The sequence below is a fragment of the Manis pentadactyla genome, chromosome 15 (assembly GCF_030020395.1).
Source record: "Manis pentadactyla isolate mManPen7 chromosome 15, mManPen7.hap1, whole genome shotgun sequence".
Taxonomy (NCBI): Eukaryota; Metazoa; Chordata; class Mammalia; order Pholidota; family Manidae; genus Manis; species Manis pentadactyla.
The window spans coordinates 13539082-13563641 of NC_080033.1; the positions used below are offsets into that span (position 1 = coordinate 13539082).

The 24560-nt window shown below is 54.5% G+C and overlaps 1 protein-coding gene and 1 long non-coding RNA gene across 3 annotated transcripts in view; one reads left to right on the top strand and one right to left on the bottom strand.

Moving 5' to 3' along the window:
• RYR1 (ryanodine receptor 1) overlaps nucleotides 1-24560 on the bottom strand; it is a 113022-nt gene that overhangs the window by 36795 nt on the left and 51667 nt on the right. The window contains exons 48-82 of one of the 2 annotated variants that reach the window (XM_036876290.2): nucleotides 23247-23467; nucleotides 23055-23145; nucleotides 21988-22128; nucleotides 21423-21586; nucleotides 21236-21314; nucleotides 20895-20984; nucleotides 20290-20430; nucleotides 19895-19969; nucleotides 19718-19793; nucleotides 19260-19383; nucleotides 18796-18911; nucleotides 17134-17201; nucleotides 16917-17038; nucleotides 16388-16437; nucleotides 15906-15966; nucleotides 15556-15794; nucleotides 13570-13651; nucleotides 12877-13007; nucleotides 12303-12635; nucleotides 11205-11445; nucleotides 10018-10105; nucleotides 9822-9914; nucleotides 9317-9331; nucleotides 7961-8131; nucleotides 6460-6519; nucleotides 6111-6248; nucleotides 5491-5603; nucleotides 5204-5300; nucleotides 4848-4954; nucleotides 3234-3285; nucleotides 3047-3112; nucleotides 1837-1936; nucleotides 1461-1540; nucleotides 1292-1368; nucleotides 637-710 (exon numbers count right to left, since the gene is read on the bottom strand). In XM_036876290.2, the coding sequence (XP_036732185.2) occupies nucleotides 637-710; nucleotides 1292-1368; nucleotides 1461-1540; nucleotides 1837-1936; nucleotides 3047-3112; nucleotides 3234-3285; nucleotides 4848-4954; nucleotides 5204-5300; nucleotides 5491-5603; nucleotides 6111-6248; nucleotides 6460-6519; nucleotides 7961-8131; nucleotides 9317-9331; nucleotides 9822-9914; nucleotides 10018-10105; nucleotides 11205-11445; nucleotides 12303-12635; nucleotides 12877-13007; nucleotides 13570-13651; nucleotides 15556-15794; nucleotides 15906-15966; nucleotides 16388-16437; nucleotides 16917-17038; nucleotides 17134-17201; nucleotides 18796-18911; nucleotides 19260-19383; nucleotides 19718-19793; nucleotides 19895-19969; nucleotides 20290-20430; nucleotides 20895-20984; nucleotides 21236-21314; nucleotides 21423-21586; nucleotides 21988-22128; nucleotides 23055-23145; nucleotides 23247-23467 (3976 nt within the window). The remainder of the gene's footprint in view (nucleotides 1-636; nucleotides 711-1291; nucleotides 1369-1460; nucleotides 1541-1836; nucleotides 1937-3046; nucleotides 3113-3233; nucleotides 3286-4847; nucleotides 4955-5203; nucleotides 5301-5490; nucleotides 5604-6110; nucleotides 6249-6459; nucleotides 6520-7960; nucleotides 8132-9316; nucleotides 9332-9821; nucleotides 9915-10017; nucleotides 10106-11204; nucleotides 11446-12302; nucleotides 12636-12876; nucleotides 13008-13569; nucleotides 13652-15555; nucleotides 15795-15905; nucleotides 15967-16387; nucleotides 16438-16916; nucleotides 17039-17133; nucleotides 17202-18795; nucleotides 18912-19259; nucleotides 19384-19717; nucleotides 19794-19894; nucleotides 19970-20289; nucleotides 20431-20894; nucleotides 20985-21235; nucleotides 21315-21422; nucleotides 21587-21987; nucleotides 22129-23054; nucleotides 23146-23246; nucleotides 23468-24560) is intronic. The other variant, XM_036876297.2, reaches the window with a different exon arrangement.
• LOC118907628 (uncharacterized) lies at nucleotides 6263-10639 on the top strand. Its single transcript, XR_005022890.1, has 3 exons — nucleotides 6263-6385; nucleotides 8968-9074; nucleotides 10486-10639. It is a non-coding gene; the product is annotated as an uncharacterized LOC118907628 (long non-coding RNA).

Consider the following 24560-nt stretch of genomic DNA (forward strand, 5'->3'; position numbering starts at 1 on the left):
GGGCAGCCAACAGGATGGGAGGAGGAAGCAGGAGAAAAGAGGGAAAAAAAGAAGACAGAAGGAGAAAGACACAGAAACACAAACAGTGACATGGTCAGGGACAGGACATAGACATGAAAAGAGAAACAACCCACAGAGAGAGAGCCGTAAGGAGACAGAAGAAAGAAAGGAAGAGTGGGGAATGAGGATAAAAGCAGAGGGAAAGAAGGAAGAGGAAGGAGAGAGAGGGGGACAGGTAGAGGTGGAAAGGCAGGAGGCGAGGATCAGGGCAGAAAGGTTAGACACATCACAACACGGCAAAGAGGAGACTTGATTAACCGGATTAGGGACATTAATGAGAGAACCGCATCCAGTGTGGAAGACTTGGGCATGTGGAGAGTGGGGTCCGTGTGGTGACAGGTGAGAACACAGGACAGAAGGACACCTGGGGCGGGGGTGGGGAGACCATGGACAAGGAGACCCTGGAGGAATGGCGGCGTGGAGGCAGGACTGGGGACCACTGCACAGGGTCCCCGGAATGCTCTTGGGGAAGGGAGGTGTTTTGAAAGAAGGGAGCTCTGGCAGTGCTGGGGGCGGGGGTGGATCCCAAAGGAAGAGGCTGTCCCAGGGAGAGGGAAGCCCAAGAGCGGGCCTCACCAGTTCCATCCTCATTCACCATGCCCAGCCCCTCTGCCTTGTTCTGTCTCTCGAAGGCATTGAGGTCCAGGACGCTAAGGGAAAGAAAGGAAAGATGGAGGAGATGTACTGAGGCCGCTGCCCTCCTCTCTTCCAGAGCCCCGCTCACTGGTGGGAGGAGAGCCGCGGTAAGCCAGAAGTAAGCTGAGATCAAGAGGAAGCTGAAGGAGTCGGGGGAAGCTCTATGAAGGCGGGGCTAGGTTGACCTATGTACAAGCTGACATCAGGAGGAAACAGAAACCATCAATTAGCAAAAGCTTCAGAGGGGTAGAGAAAGTGGACAGACAGTAGGGTCACATTAATAAGGGTCAGCAGAGAGGCAGAAACACACAGAGAGCCCAAATTCCCTGCCTCCCGAATGACCCTGGAATTCTCAACAGCCTTCAGGTTCCAGCTGTCTGGATCCACAATACAACTCATTCTTTAAGCCTGGGGCATTCGGCCTCCCCTATTGTCCCACGTGAATTCTTATAATACACTCCCTGGTATTTGAGCTGGTTTGAGAGGGCCTCCAGTTCTGGAACCAAGAAAGCAGAACTAGAACCGGAAGTGGTACCAGGAGTGGGGGCACGGCCACACCAAAGAGCTTAACTAAAAGCGGCGTGCTGGAGCTCACCTGCACGTTTGCATCAGTGCCTGGATGCTCTGGAAGAAGCCGACTTCCTTCTTGTCCTTCAGATAATCCAGCATTTTCTGCAGAGGGGGTAGGAAGGGAGGGGGACCTGGGAGTCATTCAGGATCTCCCACCCCTTCTAGCCCTCCTCCCAAGTCCCTCCTCCTATTACCTGTTGCACATCGGCATTGCCTCCATTGAGGATGGAGATGCCCAACTTCAAGGTGGAGGACACCATGGCCCCCGTCTCTCCTGGAGGGGGCGGGGTGCAAAAGATGGTCTTCTCAGTTTGGGAGCAGTGTTCTCCGTCCACCAGGAAACTCATCCCAGAGTGTGCAAGAGAAGGGTGTGCATGCAGGGGTGATCATGATTGAAGGATGAGAGAAATTGCAATGCAAGTGGGACATGCAAGAGCTGGCATGTGAGTGCAAACCACAGGCATGCAAGGCTGGGAAAGTATGCTGCTGGGTCCACAGGAAATGGGTGGGTTGGGGAGAGAGGACAGGTGGGGTGTGCTCAGGAGGAGCCGAATGCCTATGTGAGGGCACCTTTGCAGGCACTGATCATCTGAAGCACCATCTCCGCAGCCCCCCGGTTGTGCAACCGTGCCTGCTGGTACAGGAGCCTCTGCTTCTCCATCTCTTTCTCCTGGGGCAGAGCCAGGTCGTGGGGCCCAGTGAATCCAGGCTCAGCAGTCCAGCCTTTTCCCCTCACGTCCTCATCCTGCCCCCCTGCTCTCCCTGTTCCAGCCACATCCACTTGCTCATTGCTTCCTCGAGCAAATCCTATCCCCTGGAACTGAAGTCCATGATTTATATCTGGCACTCGGCACAGGGCTGGACATGGAGCAGTCTTAAGCTGGGCTCATGGACCTCCAAGGGGTCAATGGATAAAATGCAGGAGGTCTGTGAACTAGGATGGGGGAAAAGTTACATTTTAATGTTTACCACCCTCTAACTGAAATGTAACATTTCCTTCTGTTATGGACGAGGCCATAAGTCACAGCAATATTAGCAGGACATGTGGTTGTGTCACCAAGAATCACAGATGTTTCCATATCACATTATTTTTGCAGACATCTCAAAATATCACTGAGGCTCATCACTACTCATCAGTTACAGTAGTTACTGGACAAGTAGTTAGGTCTTGTTATTTGATAGATTAATAAGGCAATACAGATATTAATCACTGGGTCACAAATTTTTAAAATAATATTTTGACAGCTATTTCACTATGCTTGTTTCTTCTGCTATGAGTTCATTTTACACATTTAAAAACATGATTTGGAGGAAGGCTCAACACGCCAGAAGGGACCCTACCACCAAAAAGTTGAGAAACTCAGGGAAATGCTTGCTGATGGCCTTAATGATGACAAATGGGCTAACTGCATGTTTCCCAGCTCTTTCTCACTGCCTGGCCTTTGCATATTCTGTTCCCCCATCTGGAACCTTTCTCCTTTTCTTCAGCCGTCACACTCCTTTTATTCTTCTGCCCAAACATCTCTGAGAAGTCCTCCCTGATATCCTTCAGCCAGGTGGGGTCAGGGATCTTGCTTGGGCTTCCACAGCCCCCTGGACTTCCCCCCTCCATCCCCCTGAGCTTCTCCAGCTTCCCTGGTCCTGGCCCCTTTGCCTGTCCTTCCCCCATCCTGGCCCTGACCCCTCTGCCTTTGCCCCTCCATCCTCCCTGACCACTTTGCCTGAAACACTGGTCAGCATCCCCCATCCCTTTCCTCCCGGACCTCATGATCCCACCTACCTCAAAGGAAACCTCAATTTCCTCTTCAGCTTCGCCACCCTCCCCTCCTTCCTCCAAGTGGCAGCTCTGGGGATGGGAAATCCGTTAGGTGAACAGAGGAGACACCCAGGCCACCCCAGCCCTTGCAGTGGACAGGCATTGCCGCTGGGGAGATGGGAACCTGCCCTGGATGGAGGCAGGGCCTCACCTTTGCCATGATATCAGCATACGCCATATACAGGTAATCCTCGTCCAGTTTGCTGAGGAAGTAAACGGGCAGACAGGATCCAGTGGAGAGGACTCCCATCTTATAACAGCTTCCAGTTTTCCTCTGAAGAGCCCCCCCTCCCCATGCTTGGGCGGGGTGGTTCAGGTCGGGTAGACTGTCCATTGCCAGAGTGGGTGTGCAATCAAGGCTGAACCCATCAGTGCTTCCTATCTGCTTGGCCACCATAATAGGTAAGAGATGGGCTTGTGAGCCACGCTGCTCCAGTGGAATTCGTTCCGGGAGTTTTTCTGGAGCTGTTGGTAGAGGTACTCCCTTTCCACTGGATTTGCCAGCCTGGTGTGACGGAAGCCTGGAGCTTCCAGGGCCGTCTTCCACCTCTTGGTTCATTTGACCACTGTGACCCACCACCTTCTCTTTGGGTCTCTAATAATAATAGTAGTAGTAATAGTAGTAGTAGAAGTAGTAGAAGTAATGGCCAGCACCTATTGAGTGTTTACTTAGGTTATCCCTGTTCTAAGTCCTTTATGTATATTAACAACTTGATCCTCGCAGTAATCCTGTTAGGTAGATATATTACTAGCCCCATTTTACAGATGAGTAAACTGAGACACAAAGCTCCTTCTTGGCCAAGGTCATACAGCCTGTACTGGGATTCAAACCTGGAGAATCTCCAAAGTCAGTGATTTCCCAGAGGATGGAAAAGAGGACACTCAACTTCCCAGTGTCCCATGCAGCTGATGTTGGCCCAATGTCAGAATTCTGACCAATGAGATATTGTGCAGAAGCCCACCAGGGACAGCTTCCCTTCTTGGATAAAAAGATCTTAGTCTTAGAAGGAAAAAAGCCTGTCCTTTTCTTTCTGCCTGGCATGTAATCATGTCTGGAAGTTCAACATCCATCTTGTGACCACAAGACAAAACCTCAGAATGGCAGGGAGGAAGCCTGAATGAGCCAGAGTCCCCATCAGTATCATGCCGCTGCCCAGCCGGGGACTTTCTACCTCCTGACTTCACATACGTGCGAAAAATTAGTCCCTGTGTCTCCATTTCCTCATCCATAAAAAGGATTTGATAGTAGTATTTATCTCATAGTGTGAAGATTGAGAGAATATGTCAAGTGCTTAGCAGAGCACTGGGCACATGATAAGCACTTGATAAATGTTGCTTGTTATTCTCGTCAGCAGCAGCAGCTTTAATACTTCTGTTTATTCCCGAGACTGCCATTAGCCCATGTGAAGCCTTAGTGCAAATTAGAAAAAGGCCCCCACTTCCTCACTTCCATCTATTGGAAAACTGTTATGATATATCGGATTTTCCCCCCATAACTTGCTGGTTTTGTCTGAGTAAGGCACTTGCTTCTAGACAAGCCTAAATCAGTACCGCCTGTGAGGTGAGCTCTTCAGAAGAGACGCCCTTGTTAAGTGCTCAGCTGCATAACCATATATAGTAGCCTTGCCTGTCACAGTAAAGTGACATTAAAAAGATCAGCTGTGGGGCTCCCTTAGGACACAGAGGATCTGTCTTGGGGAACAAGGAGGTTGTTGGGGGCAGGAGGTAGGGGGTTCCTTCCCCAAGACCTAGGAAGGCTCCTCACCTCTTTTCAGTCAGCGCAGTGCGGCTGAAGTGCAGGACCAGCTGGTGCAGGGGGTCGGGCTTCTTCTCCTCCACCTCTTCCTCCTCCTCCTCCTGCTCCCCAGTTTTCTGGGGGAAAAGGTGGGGTTTGGGGGAGGGGCTTCTAGAGTCCCCTCCTGTCTCCCTCGTAGCCCAGCTGGCTAGACTTTTTTCTCTTCTCCCACATCCTGCCCGCTCCCCTGGTTCTGCTGAAGCCAGGGGCCACCATTCCCACATCCCTCAATGTGAAGGGCGACCCCTGGAGGTGTGTGGCCAGCAGCCTCGGCCCCCAGTCCTGTGCAGCCCTGCCCCGATTCTCCCAAGAAGGCCCCAGCTCACCGAAAGGTCATCTATCATGCGGTCCTCAAAACTATGGTCTTCAGTCAGGATCCACGCGGCCTTGTAGCTCTCCAGGAACATGTTACACGCCCGGTGCCTGCAGGGGAAAGGTGAAGGTGTGGGCACTACTGAGACCATCTTGCCCTCCAATGTCCCCTCTGTCCTTTCACATATCTCCCTCTCCCAACCATTCCCAAGATACCATCGTGTTGGCACCCCACCCTACCGACTCCTCAAACACCCTTTCTCCACGGCCTCCAAGCTGCCCTCCTCCCTGGGGGCCTTACGTGGGCATGTTGTACAGGGGGGTCATGCGGAAACAGGCGACGACCGCTCTGCGGCGCTGCTTGGACAAGAGCTTGTGCCACACAGCCTTCTTGGACTTGTAAGGGTGCTCGATCTGGGAGGGGGCACGATCGGCCGGGTTCCCAGACTCTGCGGCTGGCCCGGTTCCCACTCCCAACCCCAGACGAAACTGCCCATCTACTCCCAGGCCCAAACTGAGGCTCGACTCCCAGGGCCCGCGGAACACCTTGGCTCCACCCACAGTCAAGGCTCTGACCTGGGCTCTGCTTCCAGACCCGACATTCACTCCGAGGCCCCGCCCACGGACCCAGGCCCCCCAATCCCAAGACCCACCCAAGGCTCTTCCCCTAGAGTCAAGGCACCTTCCCCAGGCCCCAGCCCAGACCCCGAGTTCTGACCCTGGCCTCGCCCCCAGGCCCGAGAGCTAAGCACCAGGTACAGCTCCCAGATTCAAGTTTCCATTTTAAGCCTGCTTTAAACTCAAGGCTCCACCCAGAGACCCTAGGACACCCCAGGCTCCGCCCACAAGCCCAAGACCCGCCCCTTGCCCCGCCCAGAGACCCAAGCTTCGGCAGTAGTAAGACCCCTCCCGCCGCCGCACCTGCTCCAGGTGGTAGAGCACCGCAGACACTTCCTGGACTCTGCGCACGATTTTCTCTGGGACGTCCGCGTCCTCCTCGCGGCCCGGGAGGCCCCGATAGAGGGCCATCTGCCAGCGCAGAGAAGGGGAGCCTTCGACCTGAGGAGAGACCGCCAGGCCGCGTGAGCGCCCCTCCCCACCCGGGCTTCCCGGCTGCACGGCCCCCTTTCGGTGCTGTGACGATTCACGGGTGGGTGAGTACAAGTGAAGGTCCTTCTTTCAACGCCTGGCACATAGTAAGTGCTCCAACGCTATTACAGTCGCTATGATTCCGACATACCCCTTTCGGCTACATATCCAGGAGGCCTACCTTTCCCTGAAGGTGAAGGTTGTTTTGCAGAAATTCCCGGACCTCCTCATCTGTGTCTTTCTGGGGAGACATGGCCAGGCTGGGTCACTCCGGAGGGCCCAGCATCCTCCCTGACCCACAACCCTTTTCCTTCCAGGCCCATTACCCCAGCGGCTTGTGAGAGAGGGTCTGAGAGACCCTGAAAAGATCCGTGGCTTAGTGGCGGTCAGCAAGGAGTTTGAGGCGCCACAGAAGCACCCTGAAGAGGCAGGAAGGATTAGAGGGGCCCTGTAAGGGGGTGACCAAGGATATCCTCAAAGGTCAAATAAGCGCATAGGGATTATTGGGGGACAGAGTGGGGTGGGGGTAAGTGGGAGATGGGCAGGGAAATTTTGGAGCTCAGAGTGGGTGAGGGGTTATGAGGAAGATGCAAGATCAGCAGAGGTCATGGGGGATCAAGCAGACCAACCAAGTGACTGTGGGGACGGCGGGGCGGAGTTATACAGGGGCCAAAGGAGGGGTCAGCAGGGCGGGGATTCCTTAGGATTCCCTAAAAGACCAAGTGTAGGGGTCAGAGGAGCCCCAGAGTGTTCTTGGCTGGACTCAGCCGGTCTTAAGACGGAGCTTGAGCTCCTAAGGGAAGGAGATTTTAGGGTTCTGGGAAAGGAAGTGTTTGTGATAGAGAGGAGAAGCCAGTAGTCTTCAGGGCCCCAGGGGTTAGTAGGTTTTAAAGGTGCTTAGAAGGGTCCTGGGGGGAGGTTCTAGGGGTCTCAGGGCAAGATCCTGAGAGGGCTTCTTAGGGTCCCTGGGCCTGAAAGGGATAGGGAAGTTGTAATCCCAAACAAGGGGTCAGTGGGGTCCCAGTGAGCTTAAGAAGGTTCAGGGGTGTGGTCAATTAATCTTCAGGATCCTAGAAACCTCAGAGGTTTGGGTGTGGTCCTGGAGAAGGGGCCATTAGGACCCAGGGGGCTTAGGGTCACAGAGTGCTCGCTAGGCCCCTGAGAGTCTTTGTGTGCTCAGCTAGGTCCACGGGGAGGGGTCAGCAGGGTCCTGAGAGGAAGAGGTGGTCAACTGGAGAACTCAGTGGGGACCCAGAGGGTCAGGGGAGGGCCGGTGGTTTCATGAGGGGTTCAGTGGGTTCCAAGGTGTTTGGGGAGGTCCTGGTAGGCGGTTCAGAGGAGTCTCAGGGGGGTTCCTGGTGTCTTGGATGGCATCTTTGGGGTCCTAACGGGCTTTGCATGGTCCTGGGGAAGGGGTGTTAAGTAGGGTCCCTGAAGGCTCAATGTGGTCCTTGGGTCCCAGGGCTCTGAGAGTATCCTGTTGTTGTCCTCAGCATCCTGGGGGAAGGCTCAGGGGGGGGGATCCTAGGGAACCCTGCGGGTCCTTAGGATCCCAGAGAAGGATTCAGTAGGGTCCTAAGGGGGGGCTCCCAGTGGAATCCTGAGGGTTCAGTAGAGTCCCTGGGGCTCAGTGGACGTGCGGTGGGTCCTGTCAGGTTCCCAGAAGGGGGCTGTGCAGGCACCAGGGCATAGCGGGTCTTGGCCAGCACGATGAGGTCCTGGTCAGTGGGCGCGCACATGTTCAGGCCAATGGGCAGCATCTTCTTAAGCGTGGCCACAATCAGCGATGTCTGCACCGAGTACCGGTCCCCCCGGCGCTTCTTCTTGGTGCGTTCCTGGTCTGAGCCACCTGACTGTGGGGACATTGGGCTCAGTGCCAGTCCTAGTCTCAGTCGGGCCCCATGTCCCTGCCCCAACCTGCCACTACTGTCCACACTCCAACCTCTAGCTTGGATACCAGGCAGCCCCTCCCTGATCTCAGAGACTGCCTCAGTTTCCCCCCAGACCCTGCTGATCTTTCACATCAGAACCCCAGCCCTCACCCTAGACCCTCCCAGACCCAAGACCCTATCCCAGATTCCCAACTTCTATCCCAAACCCTTCCCCATATTCCAAGCCTTTCTCAACCTCTGGCAGTCTCCTCCTAGAATCCCCTAAGAACTCCCAGTATGACCCCACCCACCAAGAGCAGGCACACACTTCATATCCCAACACTGAGTTCCTAAGAATGAAATAAAGATACAGAACCATAAAGAGTCCCAAGACACAGGAGAAGTTGGAAGAAAAAGAGAGACACTGAGAAACAGAACAGACAAGGAGACAGGAAGACAAAAGATGCAAGAGAGATCCAGAAAGGTCTGGAAGCAGAACCATGGGGCAGAGTCCCACAGCCATGTTCTGGAACCTTGGGTGTAGACCCATGGCTAGGGCCACCCCAGTCATGCCAACGAGAAGCCCTGGTGACAAGCTTTGGCCAGAGCCACATCCACACTGGCTCACAACATGGAGCATGACCCGTGGCCAGGCACTGCTGAGGCCACACATGCAGCATCGCACTGAGTCCCCCGAGCCCCGGGGCGTGGGCCACTGGCTGGCTGCCATCTGAGGCTCTAAGGGCAAGACTCTTGACCAAGGTCACTCAGCCAACTGCCAAGAATCAGGATTCTAACTCAAGTCTGTCTGATTCCAGAGCCCAAGGCTTACACCTGACCATGCACATGCCTTTCCCACTCCTGTTCCCACTGCCCATGACCTCGGCCCGCGATGCTTCATTCAACGCTGTGGGAAGGCTGAGAGGTGGGGTGTGTTTTTTTTTTGAACTAGTTTTTTTAAAAAGTTCAATTGCCACAAAAGTGGATAGTTGGGAAGGGAATGGATGGTTGTTGAGGTGGGGGAGCAACAGAAAGAAGATGGGGGCTGGGAGCCAAGGATGAGGACTGGGGAACAGGAGTAGAGGTTTTCTGGGGGGTGCAGATGCTGGGGTTTGGGGGTGGGGCGTTAGCCAGGAGCCATGCTCAAGGCCCAGATGTGGGGCTGACCTGTGCATCTCCAGCCTGCTTCGTCAGGTTGCAGACAGAAACAAGAACAGTTACCCTGTTTCCTCAGAGAACCCCAGACCCAGCTCCAAGGTGGCCCCACCCCAGCGCCTCAGCCCACCCCAATATACATCCCCTAGCTGGGCATTTCCAGACCATGGTCAGGGTGGTTGGGTTGGCTCTTTAGGACCCTGTAGAGGGCAGTTCTGAGAAGCAGAAGGGAAGGGGAAAGGAGGGATATGAAGAAAGAAGTGAGAGGTGGGGAGGAAGGAGATGGGGAGAAGGGAGGAGATGGAGGGAGAAGAGAGAAACAGAGGGAAGGAAGATGGGGTGCGGGGTGTAGGAGATGGCGAGGAGAGAGGTGGAGGGCGGAGGTGGGGCTGCTGTGAGGGCTGCAGGGAATGTGACTGGGGCTGGGCAGGCAGGGTGGGTGAGGAGGGATGAGGTACAAAGCCTGGGAGTGTGCCCTCCTCCCTACTAAGTCCTCCTCCCTGATCAAAGCACCCACCTTGGCCATTTTGCTCTTGTTGTCAGCAGTCAGAAAGGACATGTTGTTGATCTCATTCTGGACCACAAAGTTCTGTTCCTCGCGCTTGAAGTTCTGGTGGGGGAGGCAGTGTCGGGGATCAGATTGGGGGGCAGGCATCTTCAGGCAGCAGCTTCGTGTGTTATGGAGAGGAGGGGTGCAGCAGGTGGGGACTCACATGGGACTTGGACCAGTAGATGAAGATCTCGCCCACCATCCTGAACAGCTCCTCGGCGCTGGGATTAGGCTCTGTCAGCCAGTGCGCCCTGGGCAGGCAGGGGAAGGGGCCGGTGAGGGGAGGGGCAGGGACACCCAGGACAGGGGGCCACACAGAGAGATCTCAGGGGAAGGGATTGGGGAACCGGGAGAGGCCAGTAGGAGGGATGGAATTTTCTGGTGTATTCTGGCCATTCAGATGATTTGAAAGTTTTAAATGACCATTCCTTTAAAATTTTCTTTTTTCTGTAACCTTCTTATTGTAGTATAACATACACGTGTTAACTTGATGAATTATTGTAAAGTGAACACACTTGTGTAACTACTTCATCCAAGCTGTGTGTTACAACAGTTTGCTCACATTTGTTGCCAGAAAGCATTCCACTGTCTGAATATAACACAGTTTACTTGTTCAAACTCTTTGACTCAGCACTCCCACTCCTAGGAGCCTACCCTTCAGTGATACCAACCCATGAGCACAAAGACGATGTGCAAGGATTCCTACAGCATGCAGACCACTACGTGCTGTTTCTGCTCCCGTGACAGACATGGCTAATCAATCAAAGCACCCTTTCTCACAAAGCCCTGATGTAACCTAAAAATCTTTTTCAATCAGGATGGAATTGAGGAGTTGAAATGTATTCACTACCCCTGGATTAGGCTGCCATCTAGATACAATTCTTTAAGGGGTGCTTCTGATTTTAGGGAGATGTTAGCAGTAGGTTGATACCTGTGCCTGCCCTTTTTTTAAAGACCAGTTTTTGGGGAAAGTGAGGCTGACCCAATCTGGACTATCTTTCTTTCTTCCCTCAATGATGGAGGAAGGCCTGGCACTGCACAAGTCTGATGGCCCTGTCTACCCGAGCCTGGAGATACAGGGCTGAAGGGGAAAAGTGGGGCTCCTGTGGCTGACACGGCAACCTCACAGGGGCTCAGATTCAGGTGTAAAGGGGCAGAAGGGGTGTAAACACCAGTGGACTAGATTTTGTTGGGCCATAAGTAATGGCAGGGGTAGGGGCAGAAGGTTGGGTGGAGTCAGGTGAGAACTGGAAAAAGTTTATAGTTAAGTCAGAAGGTGAGGGGCCCGCTGGGGTTCAGGGAAGCCGGAGGTCAGGCTGGAGTGTGTGGGAACAGCAGGAATATGCTGACCTGTTGTTGTCCACGTAGCGGATGAGCAGTGGGTACAGGGCGTACAGGTCCCGGCAGAGCACAGAGAACTCGTCCCGCACCAGGAGCTCCCCCTCCTCAGCTTCTGACTTGGCCTCCAGGCGCAGCTGCTCCTCCTCGGCCACCACCTTCCCTGCTCGCTTGCGCAGCCGCCCGATGGTAGGGATGAAGTGGGAGTGCAGGAGCTCCGGCCTGGCGCGGCTCACAATGGGCTGGGCAAACACTGCAGGCCGAACGGTGGGGAGAGGCACCCGCTGGCCTCTAATTCCAGCATGGGACCTGTGACCTCTGTTCCCATCCCAAGATTCCTGACCTGCACCACGGACCCAGCAGACATCACTGACCCCAGACTGACCCTGGCTTCTAACCTTGGCATTACCTCTGGTCCTACTCCTGACCTCAGGCCCTGGCCCCTGCCACAGTGACTGATCCCTGATCCCAACCATATCTCTTGACCTGAACCTGTGACCCCAGCCTGACACAAGTCCCTGACCTCTCACCCCAACAATCGACTTCTGACCTGATATCTCACCTTAGCCCGTGATCTCTCACCCCAGTCTTTAACCTTTGACCTGGCCCATTCCCAAACTCTTCTCTCACTACAGGATTTCTGACTACAACACCTGCCCTCTCATCCCAGTCCCCAACCTCTAGCTTGACTGAATTCCTGACATGGAACTTCTGAACTAGGAATCCCAACCTTTCAAAGGCTCATTTCTTGACCTCTGACCTACAACCCCATCTATATCAGGGACCCTGACACTTGACCTGACCCTCTGACCCTTGGTATAAGGAACTCAGGCTACTGACCCAGCTCTTAACCTTCTCCAAGTCTCCAGAAATTCAGAATCCAGGCCAGAGGATTCCCAGAACCCATGCATCTGCCTCAGCCTGAGATTCCTACTCCAGCCTGAGATTCTGACCCCTTGTGAGGGCCCTTTTGACCCTGAGAAAACCTAGATTCCTCCCAACTCCCAGGAGACCATGGACTCTAGGATCTCCCTCTCAGACAGCAGGTCAAGGCCCTTGAGCCCAGGACACTGGCCCCAGCCCTCAGGAAGCTAGTGCCCCAGGACCCACCAGCCAGCCGCTTCATCCATGAGGCCTCGTCAATGCCCAGGTTGTTGACGATGATTCGCAGGATATTCCCCAGCAGGGAGTTGAGGTGGTCAGAGGTGACAGCCGTGCAGGATGGGGGGGCCCCAGCGGGCAGGGCCGGGGGGGGTGCCTCAGGCCCACGCTCCCACCAGCGGGGCAAGTAGCTGCACAGCATGGGCAGTGTGATCTCGATGACATGAGGCATCTCCGTGTAGCGTGCCCCTGACTCAGCCAGCCCCCCGATGTCTGCCATCAGCCGCTCCAGCACTGGGATGTCAGGACACATCTCTTCTACACTGTTAGGGAGCCCCAGGACTGGGGTGCAGGGAGGGGTCAGGGCATGCCAGCCCATCACCTCCAGACCTCAGTATCCACACTACAAACCAGGGACCCCACAAACTGTGGGATTCCCCAATCTGGAATGCCCCCAACCCGGGGAATCTTCTGCCCCTGGGAGCCCAGACTGGGCCACACTGCCCCCAAGTGGGCACTCCCCAGGGTCCTGTGCTCAGTAGAATGTAGCCCCTGACAGCTGCCCCGGCCCCATACAACTTACTGGCCCGCTCCCGGGGAGACTTGGTGGTGTACACAGAGCAGGCATTGTACTCGTTCAGCTGAGGCTCCAGAAATGCCACTGGCATGGCTGCTGCCAGGCGGGCCAGGCACTCCCCAAGGGCTGGCCGAAGCCTGGAAGAGGGGGCTACTTAGCTCCCATGCCCCTCTCTGTCCAGCCCAGGGTCCCAGCCCCTGCCCCCATAGAAGTGCCCCCCCCCACATCCCACAGGACCAGAGCGGCCTGTCACCAGCGGACACTGACGCAGTCTTGCTCCGGGCTTCCTGAGTGCTCTCTTGCTCCGTGGGTGATTCTAGCTCAGGAAAGCCCCCAGGTGCTCTGCTAGGGACCTTCCCCAGTGCCCCCAGCGTCCTGTGGCTCCTGTGTACCCCCTCATTTCTGTTTGCCTGCTGCCAGGGCAAGTTTGTTCCGTAGCGAGGAGCAACCTGGTATCCTGGCCAGCAAGTGCCTGGCACTCTCCTGACCCCCGAGCTGGTGGCCGCCACTGCCTTCACTAGCCTTCCCCGCGTGCCCTCATGTGGCCACCTTGAGGAACTGCAGCTGCCACGGTGTGCACGGCTGTTTTTAAAGACATCTCCCCTGCTTTTTACTCATCCCCATTTTCTCCTGCTCCTTCCCTTCCCTAAGCACCCACAGTACCCACCCTGGCCCCAATCCATGGCTCTTTCTCCTTACTTTTCCACATAAGTGTTCTTGGTGGTTCCGAGGGAGTAGATACTGCACAGTGTTCGATAGCAAGACACCTGGACATCATCCACTGAGGGAAAGGAGGGCAAGGATGGCGGATGCACCCACCCTACCAGTCCTCCCCAACCCCTCACTTGTCTGCAGATGGTAAGTAACAGCAGGGGCTGCAGACTAGTCTTGCGACTTGAGCAAGTACCAACTCTCTCTTGGCCTCAGTTTCCCTATCTGGAAAATGGGGATCATTATAGTATTTTCCTAATGGGGTGGTTGTGGGAATCTAACGAATTAATACTTGCAAAGCAATTGGAACAGGGTACACAGCAGGCACTCAATAAAGGCTCATTATTGTTCTTTACCTGGAGAGGAGTCATGGATCTCTTGGATGATAGCAATGGACCCTCTCCAGAAAAACACAAATGAACACCCAATCCTGACTTGGTGATGATTGTGTTAGGTCATCCACGTACCCACCCAAAAGCCAGGTTAAGAACCTCATCAACCTCAGAAAGTCATGAGACAGAAAGAGGGCAAGAGGCTGTTTCAGACTGAAAAGAAACTACAGACACATAACCAAATGCAGTGAGAAAAACTTGACTGGATTCTGAATTTTTTTTTAATCAAAAGCATTTTGAGAGTAATGAGGGACATTTAAATATAGTTGAGGTTAGGTGTGTGCTAATGATACTATGGTTGAGGGAAGGTGCTTATTCCAGGAGATGCAGGCTCAGTATTTAGGGATGAGGTGTCATATGGTGGGGGCAACTTAAACTCTAAAGTTGCACTTAAAGGTTTGTAAATACTTCCATCCATAAAGTGAAAGGTCAAGCAAGTGGGGCAAATTGTCAACCATTCTCTCTTTTTTTACTTTTCTGTATATTTTTTAATTTTCTCAGTAAAATGTGGGACTAGGGGAAGGACCTCGTCCAAGCTGCTTTCCGCAGGGGTTCTCATTTCAAAGCAAACAGAGCGCTGCGACCTGGCTCCACTATCCTTCAGTCCCCATGCCCGGCAGCCCTACCAGCCCACCCTGGGGGCCTCCCCTGGGCCCCCAGACTGAGTCCCAGACTGACCTCCGCATCTCCCCCCAACTTGTTACTCCTTCCAGTGCCTGTCACCTGGCAGCCCCACTGTCCCCAGGTCCCCAGGCCAGCGCCTTCCGCCTCACTCTGAATGCCCCCTCCTCCTCAGCCTATTTCCTTGGCTTCCTGAGCAGCTTGTCCACGAGCCCCTGGCCCGGCTCCACCACGGTCCACGCCACACCTGGTAAGGCTCTTTTGAGGACCTGCACACACAATGTCATGACACCCAGCTGGTGTTCCGTCCTGTCTGTGTGCACTACGTCACGAGACCCCAGGCTGGTCACACACCAGTGTGCCAACTGGTAGGATAAACATGGCAGACACTGCTAACTGATTCCCAGTATCTGTTCTTACCTTCTCTGCCCTTTTCTTCTTCCTAGCAATAGATCTCCTGGAGTAAAGGCTACCTTCCCAGCCCACCCTGCAGTGACTCGTGGCCATGTGCTGAGTGCTGGCCAGTGGGAAGGAAGTGATGCAGACCACTTCTAGGTTGTTCCGTTAAAAGATCGCAGTGCCCATCTCTCCATTTTTTCTCCTGTCCTGCTGGCTAGAATGAGGATTGACGGTGCGCCACCCTGAACCGTCTGGGTAAGGCAATATTTCAGAGGCAGCAGAGTAACAAAATGGAGGGATTCTGACATCATCATCCACTTGTAAATAGATTGTTACCTGAGAAAGAAATATGCTTCTATCTTGTTTAAGCTACAGTGGTTTAGAATCTTTTGTTAGAGCTGCTGAACTTGTATCCTAATTAACTCATTCTGTTACCCACCAATTTACTGAACCCACACTTTGCTTACAGCAAAAAATCCCCACACCCAAACACCTGGGGAATCTATGGGTGGTGTTGGCTGAACTGACCAACCCCCCCTGCCCCCAGGGTCAGAGCCCTTACGGATAACATCGTCTCCGAACTGGTGCTGGGCGATGTGCTGGAAGAGGGTGGTGAGGACAGGCAGCAGGGCCACGGTGGTGTAGGTGAGGTTCTGGCCCACACCCTTCACCTGTGTGCGTGCCTGCGACACCTTGCCTAGGCGCAGGTTCTCCACCATCTTCTCGATGTCCTCCGAGGCACTCTCAAAGAAGGAGCGGAGGCCAGCCTTCACGATCTCAGGGCCTGACTTCATCACCGTCCTAGGAGGGAAGCAAAGTCATGTCAGTTCCAGGACCTGAGATTCTAGTTTTGGGAGAGACTAGGAGAACCGGGGCTGGAGGTGGAAGTGGGCACCATGACCATTGCCCTACCTGGCATCCAGGGAACGTGCCAGGATGTGAAGGCAGTTGACCACAGCTGGAGCATCTGTCCCTGGAAAAGGAAGACGGACCATGGTGAAAGAAGGGCTAAGAGAGTGGTACCTCCCTCCATATCCCCCCCAGATTCCCACAGGCACCTGGGCCTCCCCTCACCCCTCTTCCTGTACCCTCCACCCTGGCCCTGAAGCCCCTGACTGTGCCTCCCATCCCGGAACTGATCCCTTGGCCCTCCCTGTCTGGGGATGTCTGTCTCCCCCACTAGCCTGGGAGCTCCGTGAGGGCAGTGCCCCGGGCTGCCCAGTCACTGCCCTGTCCCCAGGACTACCCAGGCCAGGGCCAGGTCCAAAGGAAGAACACAGTGAAGGTTGTCTGAATGGAGGCATGAACCTGGGAGCTATTTTTCAGAGTGGGGGTGGTAATGTGGGGAAAAGAGGGAAGATTTGGGAGAGGGGCTGGGGAGCAGGGCTACTTACCAAAGAGAGAGACTCGGTGACGGACAAGAGCAGCAAGCTTGCAGAAAAGGCTGAAGAAAGAAGGGGACAGAAGACAGGGGAGACAGGGAGTGAGGACACCAGTGGGACAAGAAAGGGCAGGAGTGACACAGTGAGAGGAAGTAGGGACAGAGGACAGAGCCAGGAGGAGGCAGGATGATAGGGAAGAGAACGAAGGAGACAGGCAGGGTGGGGAGGGGCACAGAGATGAGCAAGCTTGGAAGTCACAGGCAGAAACGGGGGGTTGGGGGCTGGGGAGGCTGGTCTGCCTTTCTGGGAGGGTGGCCAGTTCATCCCAGTTTGTCTGAAAGTCCTGTGTCCTGGGAAACCCCCCAGCCCCAGGTACACCAGGACGGTTGGTCACCCGAGCCCTTCAGTCACCTCTGCAGGTAGAACAGTTTGTGCCCAGCACCCAGGACAGAGCCCAAAAGCCCAAGGCTGGGAGAAAAGGGAGCAGGATTACAACCCTGTGAGGTCCAGGGTCTGGGTCAGAGGTCGCAGGGTTGCCCACCTGGTGATCATCTCCTTCTCCTTGTTGGAGGCGTGGCCACCACTGCCCAGCACTTTGGCTGGTGTGGAGAGGAAATAGAGGCAGTGGTTGGTGAAGTACTGGTTGATCAAAGGGAGCAGGATCTGGGGGAGCGGGAGAGAGACAGGGGGACTGGGTGAAGGGTGGGGAGAGCCCACCTAGCCCCCAGATCCCTCCCACTTCCGAGCCCACCTCTCACCTTGGCAAAGAATTTAATCTCCTGTTCATGCGGGGACTTCTCTACTCGTCCGCTGCTGACCACAGCCTCTGATGGGGGAGGGAAAATAAGGGTCATTTTCAAGGCTGGGGAACTCAGGGTGTTCTGATGGGGAGGGATTCTGGGGGCAGAGGTAGGAAGTGATGGGAGATTAATCACTGGTATGAAATCAGCTCTGTTGGTTTTGAGATAAACCTCTCTCCCAGTTCATCTGATCCCCTAGCTCTTTGATCAAACCCTTCCTGAGGCTTAAATGGGAAGAAGGACCAACTGGGATGGAGTAAGACCATGGAGCATCCCCTTCTTCACCTTCTGCAAGCCTTTTCTTCCCAAACTTCAATACCTGGCACTGAGTACATTTGGAATGAACGAAGTAAGTTGATATAGACAGATTGGAGTTCATTTTAAGGTGGAAATCAATTTCAAACATAATAATGGTGATGGTAGTAATCAACACTATTAAAATAGTAATGCTGGCTCCAATTATTAAACACTTGCTATGTCCCTGGTACTGGGAGAAATGTCCTTGCACAATTTCCTCCCAACTTGGAGGTCTATATAGTTGGTCCCTCTGCCCCATTTTACAGATGCGGAAACTGAGGTGAGGTAACTCACCCCGGGTTGCCCAGCAGGAAAGTGACAGACCCACAGCCAGTTATGAGGAACGAAACCCTCATATCACAGATGAAGAAACTGAGGTTCAGAGAGGTAAGGAAGGGAATTGCCAGGAAGGATGCAGCATGGAGGGGGAGCAAGTGGAATTCCAGGTGAGATGTGTGAGAGTGAATCCTGCTTGGCCACTCAGCAGAGGAGAACTTCAGGATCCTGGGAGGCTCTCAGGGGGAATGCTAGAGACCTTGGGGGGAAGCTGGAAAGGAGTCTAGGGGCCCAGCTGCAATGCCTAGTGGTATGGAAGTGGCATCTGTGGGGCATCTCAACAGCCTTGTCTTCAGGAGATCCAGAATCTGCCCAGTTCACCCTCTTCAGCTCCTGCTCCCACAGCCTGTCCCCCAGTGCAGCCAGAACACTGGACACCAGAGGCAGACCAAGGCCCTCCTGCTCAAACCCCCTTGTGGCGCCACCTCACTCAGGCTAAAAGCCACAGTCCTCACCAGGCCTGCAAAGCCCCACAGGACCCGCCCTGCCACCTCTCCGCCCCACCTCCTCTCGCTCTCCCTCCGTCACTCTGCTTCAGCCCAGAGACCTCCTACTACGCACACCAAGGACCCTCTGAGAGCCTTCGCACAGGCTGCTCCTCTGCCTGAAACCCTCTCCCCAGATGTCCCCACGCTCCCTCCCAGCTCCTTCCAGGCCTTCCTGGAATACTCTATTCGGGTTTTCACGGGCTGCACCTCCCCACCCTCCCCATCTTCCTTAGCTGGCTCTAGTGTATTTTTCCTATCGCACTAACCACCTTCTAAGACTCTAGAGACTGAGTTACTTCTGTTAATTGCCTGCATCCACCGCAGGAATTTAAGTTACAGAAGAGCAGGGATCTTTGTCTGTCTTGCTCACTGCGATATTCTCTGCAGCTGCAACAGTGTCCGGCACAATAGTTAGATGAGGGGAGGGGAGGAGAAATGCATGAACTGGGTCCCTCGGTGAGAGCAGGTAGGGGGGGCGTGGGGAGGGGCTTCTCCATACCCAGGTGGGCGATAAACTCCTGGGAAGTGTCCATCCAGCGCAGCAACTGCTGCAGGAAGCCAAAGGCGAATCGTTTTTCAATGGAGGATGTATCCAGCTCCATGTCTTTAAGGCCTCTGCGAGGACAGGTCGAGAGGGGTCGGCGCAGAGGCAGGCCCGCCCTGATAGCCCCTCCTCTCCAGCCCTGCCTCTTCCCACCTCTGCCCCGCCCCTGGGCCCCAGGCCCCACCCCACCTGGCCTCCTCCCCTCTCTGTCCCCAGCTCTCTTCCCCAGGGTCCCCCTCTAGGTCTCCTCCGCTCTCTGGCAAGGCTCCTCACCCCTCCTTGTCTCCAGCCTTCTGTGGCCCCGCCCCTCTGAGCTTCTCCCCTTCTCTGGCCCGGCTTTTACCTGCAGGTTCCTCCCACATTCCTCCCCTTCCCCGGCGGGGCTTCCAGCACCCTCCACCCCATCCCGACCCCCGTGCCTGGTGACCGCAAAGCCGTTCATCTGCAGGAACTTCAGCAGCTCCTGGGCCTTCTCTCGATCTCGCGCCTTCTCCTTGGCCGTGAGTGTGTCGTAGGGGACTAGCAGAGGATGGGTCCCACCACCTGAAGCCGCAAAGACCAGAAGTCAAGGGGCTGGAGGGACCCAGCCCACTCTCTTGGCAGTGGCTCCTGCAGAGGAGGGCGAGCGTACTTATACTAATAAAGACAGAGTTAAGATAGCCAAAACATTGTTTTCAATGCTCGTCACACCCTCACCATGAGCTACAGTAATTAAACGCTGTTATAACCCTACTGCACACAAGCAGAAACGGAGGTTCAGGGAGTGAGAGCAGCCGTTCAGTCACGTGACTGTAACCTAGTCACATGACTGTGTAGCCTACGACTAGGGGGCTGTGGTGAAGAGGAGTCTGCGCAGGGGTGGGATGGATGCCCTCACCCTTGGCCTCCAGCTCCTGCTTCCTCTTCCGCCCCCACGTGTTGTGGTAATTTTCTGCCAGTTGTTCCGCCATGGCCTGGGGGCAGATGCAAAGAGTCAAGGCCCTGATTCGGAGGAGGCCCTCCCCCACCCCAAAGACACCTCCATGCCCCCCAAATAAGGGATCCAGGGTCTCACCTGCAGCTCCCGGGACAGGGTTACTCCGCTGAGGTCGGGGGGCTGGGGGTTGTATCCTTCTCGTGGATCGTAAGTCTGGGCGGACAAGGGAGAGATGGGGAGCTTGATGGGCTAGCAGGAAGCCCAGGTCCCAACCCAGTCTATGCCCTCCACCCCTGCTCTGCACCCTCTCCTTAAGGTCCTTTCTCTAAGCCACACTGCTCTGCAGTTCTTCAGACACATACGTGCCCTCTCCCCCCAACCCCGCCATCTCTCAGCCTTTTCCAGCACAGCCCTCCTGGCCTCCCCCTTCTCGCACTGCCTTCCCTTGGCCCTTCTCCCCTTTCCACCGCATCTCCTGCTTGGACTCATCCCTTATTCTAGAAGCTCCCCCACCCCCGCACCCCCACCTTTACCTGAGCATTTTGGGATATCTTCCGAGTTTTTTTCTTCTCCGTCTTCTCCTCCTCCCCTTCCCTGGCTTTCTCTACTGTCCATTCCCAGGCAATCATGGCCTTTAAGGACTCCTTGATGGGCCAGCGGTAAATCTCTTTGTCCTGGGGTGCACAGGAGGTGGGGGAGTTGGCGGAGTGGGGTGAGAGGGAGGCAGGGGTAGGAGCCTCTGGCTCAGTCTTATGGGCTTAAAGTGTCCTAAGAAGGGGCAGGACAAAGCCATGTGGCTAGGAAGTGGTCCAGAGTGAATTCAAACCCAGGCCCTTTACCTGCTCTGTAACAGAGCCTCCCAGACACACTCTCACTGACCCCTTTTACACATGAGACCCCAAGAAATGAACTTGCATGGTCAGGGAGGCAAACCCAGCCTGTCTAAGAGAAGGAGCACAAGAGCCTGGGGTTTAAGGGAGGCAACCAAGATTGAGGAAAGGCAACGTCTGTGGATGAGGAGCCCTAACCCACAGCTCCAGTGAGATCCAAGCCTGAGAAGCTACCCACTCCTGCGTGAACCCCCAAATTTGCAGGTTTCAGTTTGGATCCTCAACATTGGGCCCCAACAGTTGGTCACCTTCTCTGAAAAGGTCTTGTAGGGCCTCAGCATGGGGTGGGTCTTCAGCTCCTCATCTATGTTATCCCCATAGGACCAGTTGTTCTGGATCTGGAGGTGGAGAGGGGACAGGTGGAGGCAGTGCCACTATGGGGCTGGGTGCAGGGACAGGATGGGGGGTAGACAGTAGCCAGGGGACCATAGAGGGGGAATCTTGGAAGGCCTGAGGGTCCAGAGGAAGCAGCAGGTCCCTGGAACAGTAGGGGTCTCAGGGAAATCTGGGGGCCTCAGGGAAGACATGGGTCTGGGGGAAAGCTGAGGTCTTGAGGAAGGCTGGCAGGGGAGGGAACCCTGGTGCCAACCTTATCGAAGGCCCACTTCTCATGTGTGTACTCTGCAAACTTGTTAATGAAGGAATCCAGCTTCTCTGGGATGATCACGCTATTGGGGAGATAGGGTCCACAGCTATTGGGCTGGCCCCTCCTTCCACCTCCAAAATCTTCTCTCAGTCCCCAGGCCCCACACCAGCCCCCTGCCTCCAGGCCTCACTTGAGGGTCTCCACAGGCCGAGGATCAAAGTTGCCTTCAGCGTCCACTGTGGCCTTCTTCTCCGTCTTGGATGAGTATGAGGCATCCACATAGTCAGGGGGCAGGGCCCCTGCGATGGCGCACAGACAGGGCATAGCCATGCGGTACAGATCGGCGTCATATTTCTGGGAATGCCAGGGGAGGGGCCGTCATGGCAGGCCTGGCTGAGCCCTCAAATCCTTGAGCCCTAGGACCTCAAACTCACCCCTCCAGTCATCAGTCCTCCTCGCTGAGCCCCCAAACATGAATTATGGTCCCTTTCCCTGAAACCCAAGCCTCAGCCTCACCTAGACGCTTAAACCACCTCTATATTACCCTGCTCCAAGACCCCAAACTAGAGACCCACCCCGCTCTTGTAACACCCAAACCGGAGACCCAGCTCAGATTCTCCTGGATCCAAACCTGCAGAAATGCCTCCCTCCCTAAATCCCTACATTTGGGGATTTCATTCTGGATCCCCAACTTTGGGCCCCAAATCCTCCAAACAGGCTCCTTTCAGACACCCCCCAGCCCCAGGTGCCCAGACCTTATGGGCCAGAGAGTCAAAGATTCCCCAGAAGAGTTTACGAGTGAGGTGCAGCTCTTCCTCTGAGGTGACCCCGAAGTTGGCCCAGCCCGTTGGGAGGCAGTAGTACTTCCAACAACGTTCATAGTGGTTGGTGAGGAGCTGGGTAGAAACAAGAAGGGTACACACATAGTGGAGGGCAATGTAAGCAAGGAGCAGGCAATGGAAGGCCAGGGAGGCCCAGGGACGACAGTGCTGTTAAGTTAAAAAGGAGGTGTGGTGATGCAAATGATGCTAATGAAGCACCTGGTATGCTATTGGGAAGTGGTCCTGGACAGAGTATTATGCAAATTTAGCTTTCTAATGTAGAGTCAGGATGGGCATTAAACTACCCCTTGATTCGTCTAGTGTTGCTGTACACAAACAAGTATCCATGGATTAATCCATGGGTAGGGTCATGTGCAAATGGGCATACAGATGAAGTGAAGAGGTGCTTATGTGAATTACCATGGCAAACAGAAATCTGGGCAGCACCCCATGCAAATATATGGTAATTTGGAAGGCCTACACATCCAATATATAAATTTTGAAATAAGAGCTGATTAGATATATTATGCTGACTAGTCAAGACATCTGAGTGTCCTTTTGCAAACCAGTATGCAAATGAAAAAATGACAGGATACTTTGTGCGAATATTTCAAATAGCTGTGATATTGCTTATTCAAATAAATGCACTCATTTGAAAAATGGAAGGCTCGTGGTCTGGGCATTTGAGTAAGTATACTAATTAGGAATAGTGGTGCTACTAACCCATGCAAATGTGTACAATTTAGGTGAGGGCTGGCTCCGTGTTAGGCAAATTAAACACTGATTGGGGAGTGTTAGAGGCACCAATGATGAAGGGAACGTCCTGGGAATCCTAGTATGCAAATGAGAACGCTAAGGAGGTTTCTATGGGGACGCCGCCCTCACTCCTGCAGGTCAACTGCGCGGGGCGGTGTGGTATATAAATGAGCCCGAGTCCCAGCGCACAGCAAGCCGGTGGGTGGGGCACGGAAGTGGGCAAGCTGAAGCGGGCGTGCCCTCACCTTCAGCGGCATCTTGGCGAACTCGTTAAGGATGGGCACGTCGAACACCAGGCGCCGCAACAAGTGCTGCAGCATGGACGGGCGGATGTACCTGCGGGGACACGCACCGGCCGGCGGTGGCACCCACCCGGACCAGCCGGGGCCCCGCCCCCGCCCCCGCCCCCGCCCCCGCCGCGCCGAGCCCCGCCGCACTTGCACAGCGCCATGAGGCAGTCCTCGATGACGTCGCGCTGCGCCTTGGTGAGCGAGCGGCCGCGGGACAGGCGGTACACCGTGTGAAGCATGGAGTCCACCATGATGGCGCGGTGCTCCGTTCCCGCGAAGAGCGGCGCGCACTTGGTGATGAGCGGCAGCACCGCCAGGCACAGGTAGCGGTTCAGCGCCAGCGCCATCTCCGTGGTGCTGAAAGTGGCCTGGGGCGCGGAGCGGGGCCATGAGGCCTGCTGCGCGCTCCGGGGAGCTGCCCTGACGCCCGCCCTGCACAGCTCCGGGCAAACCACCCGGGCTTCTGATCTCCCCCCAACCTGCCCTCCCAGCCTCTATCCCCCTTATGACTTTGGACTATGAAAATTCTCTTAACACACACGTCCAGGAGCCAATTAATGGACCCTTATTACCCAGTTTAGCCCGCTCTGCAAATAGCCACCGTCTGCCTGCTTTCCCCTCGAACCTTGCCTTTTCTCCTGGCATATTTTCACACAATCCCCAGCCACATGCCATCCTAACCACAGATATTTAAATACGTATCTCCAGACAAGTGCTTCTATTTAATATGCCACGCTGCCATTATCACACCTAACGGAATTAACAGTCTCTTAAAACTCACCTTCAGTTTTTTTCTTGTCTCAAAAATTGCTTTGCACTTTAGCTGGGTTTGGATCACGGCCCTGGGAAGGCCCACATACCATATTTGGCTGATGGATCTCTTAGGTCCCTCCATCTGTAATTATCACTTTTCCTCCCTTTTAAATGCTACTTATTTGCCAGAGAAACTGGATCATTTGTCCAGTGAATTTCCCACTTTTGGCTTTGGCTAGTTGCTTTCTGATGGTGTCTGTTAAGCTTATCCCTCTGCCCCCTGTATTTCTGATACACTGGGGGTTACTGATTCAAGCTCCAGTGTTGCCTTTCCCAGGTATTTCTTCCATCTTAAGAAAAGCCTTCTCTTAGGGGATTGAGGGGTATCATGATTAGTACACATGGTGTGTGCAGGGTCACGGGGAAGACAGTGTAGCACAGAGAAGACAACTAGTGACTCTCTGGCATCTTACTACACTGATAGACAGTGACTGCAATGGGGTGTGGGGGAGACTTGATAATATGAGTGAATATAGTAACCACAATGTTTTTCATGTGAAACTTCATAAGAGTGTATATCAATGATATCTTAATAAAAATTAAAAAATAGAATAAATTTTAAAAAAAGAAAAAAGCCTTCTCTTGGCCAAGGTCACCCCTCTAGCCTATCACTGTTCCTCTCTCACCAACTTGTTTGTGTCCAGAATT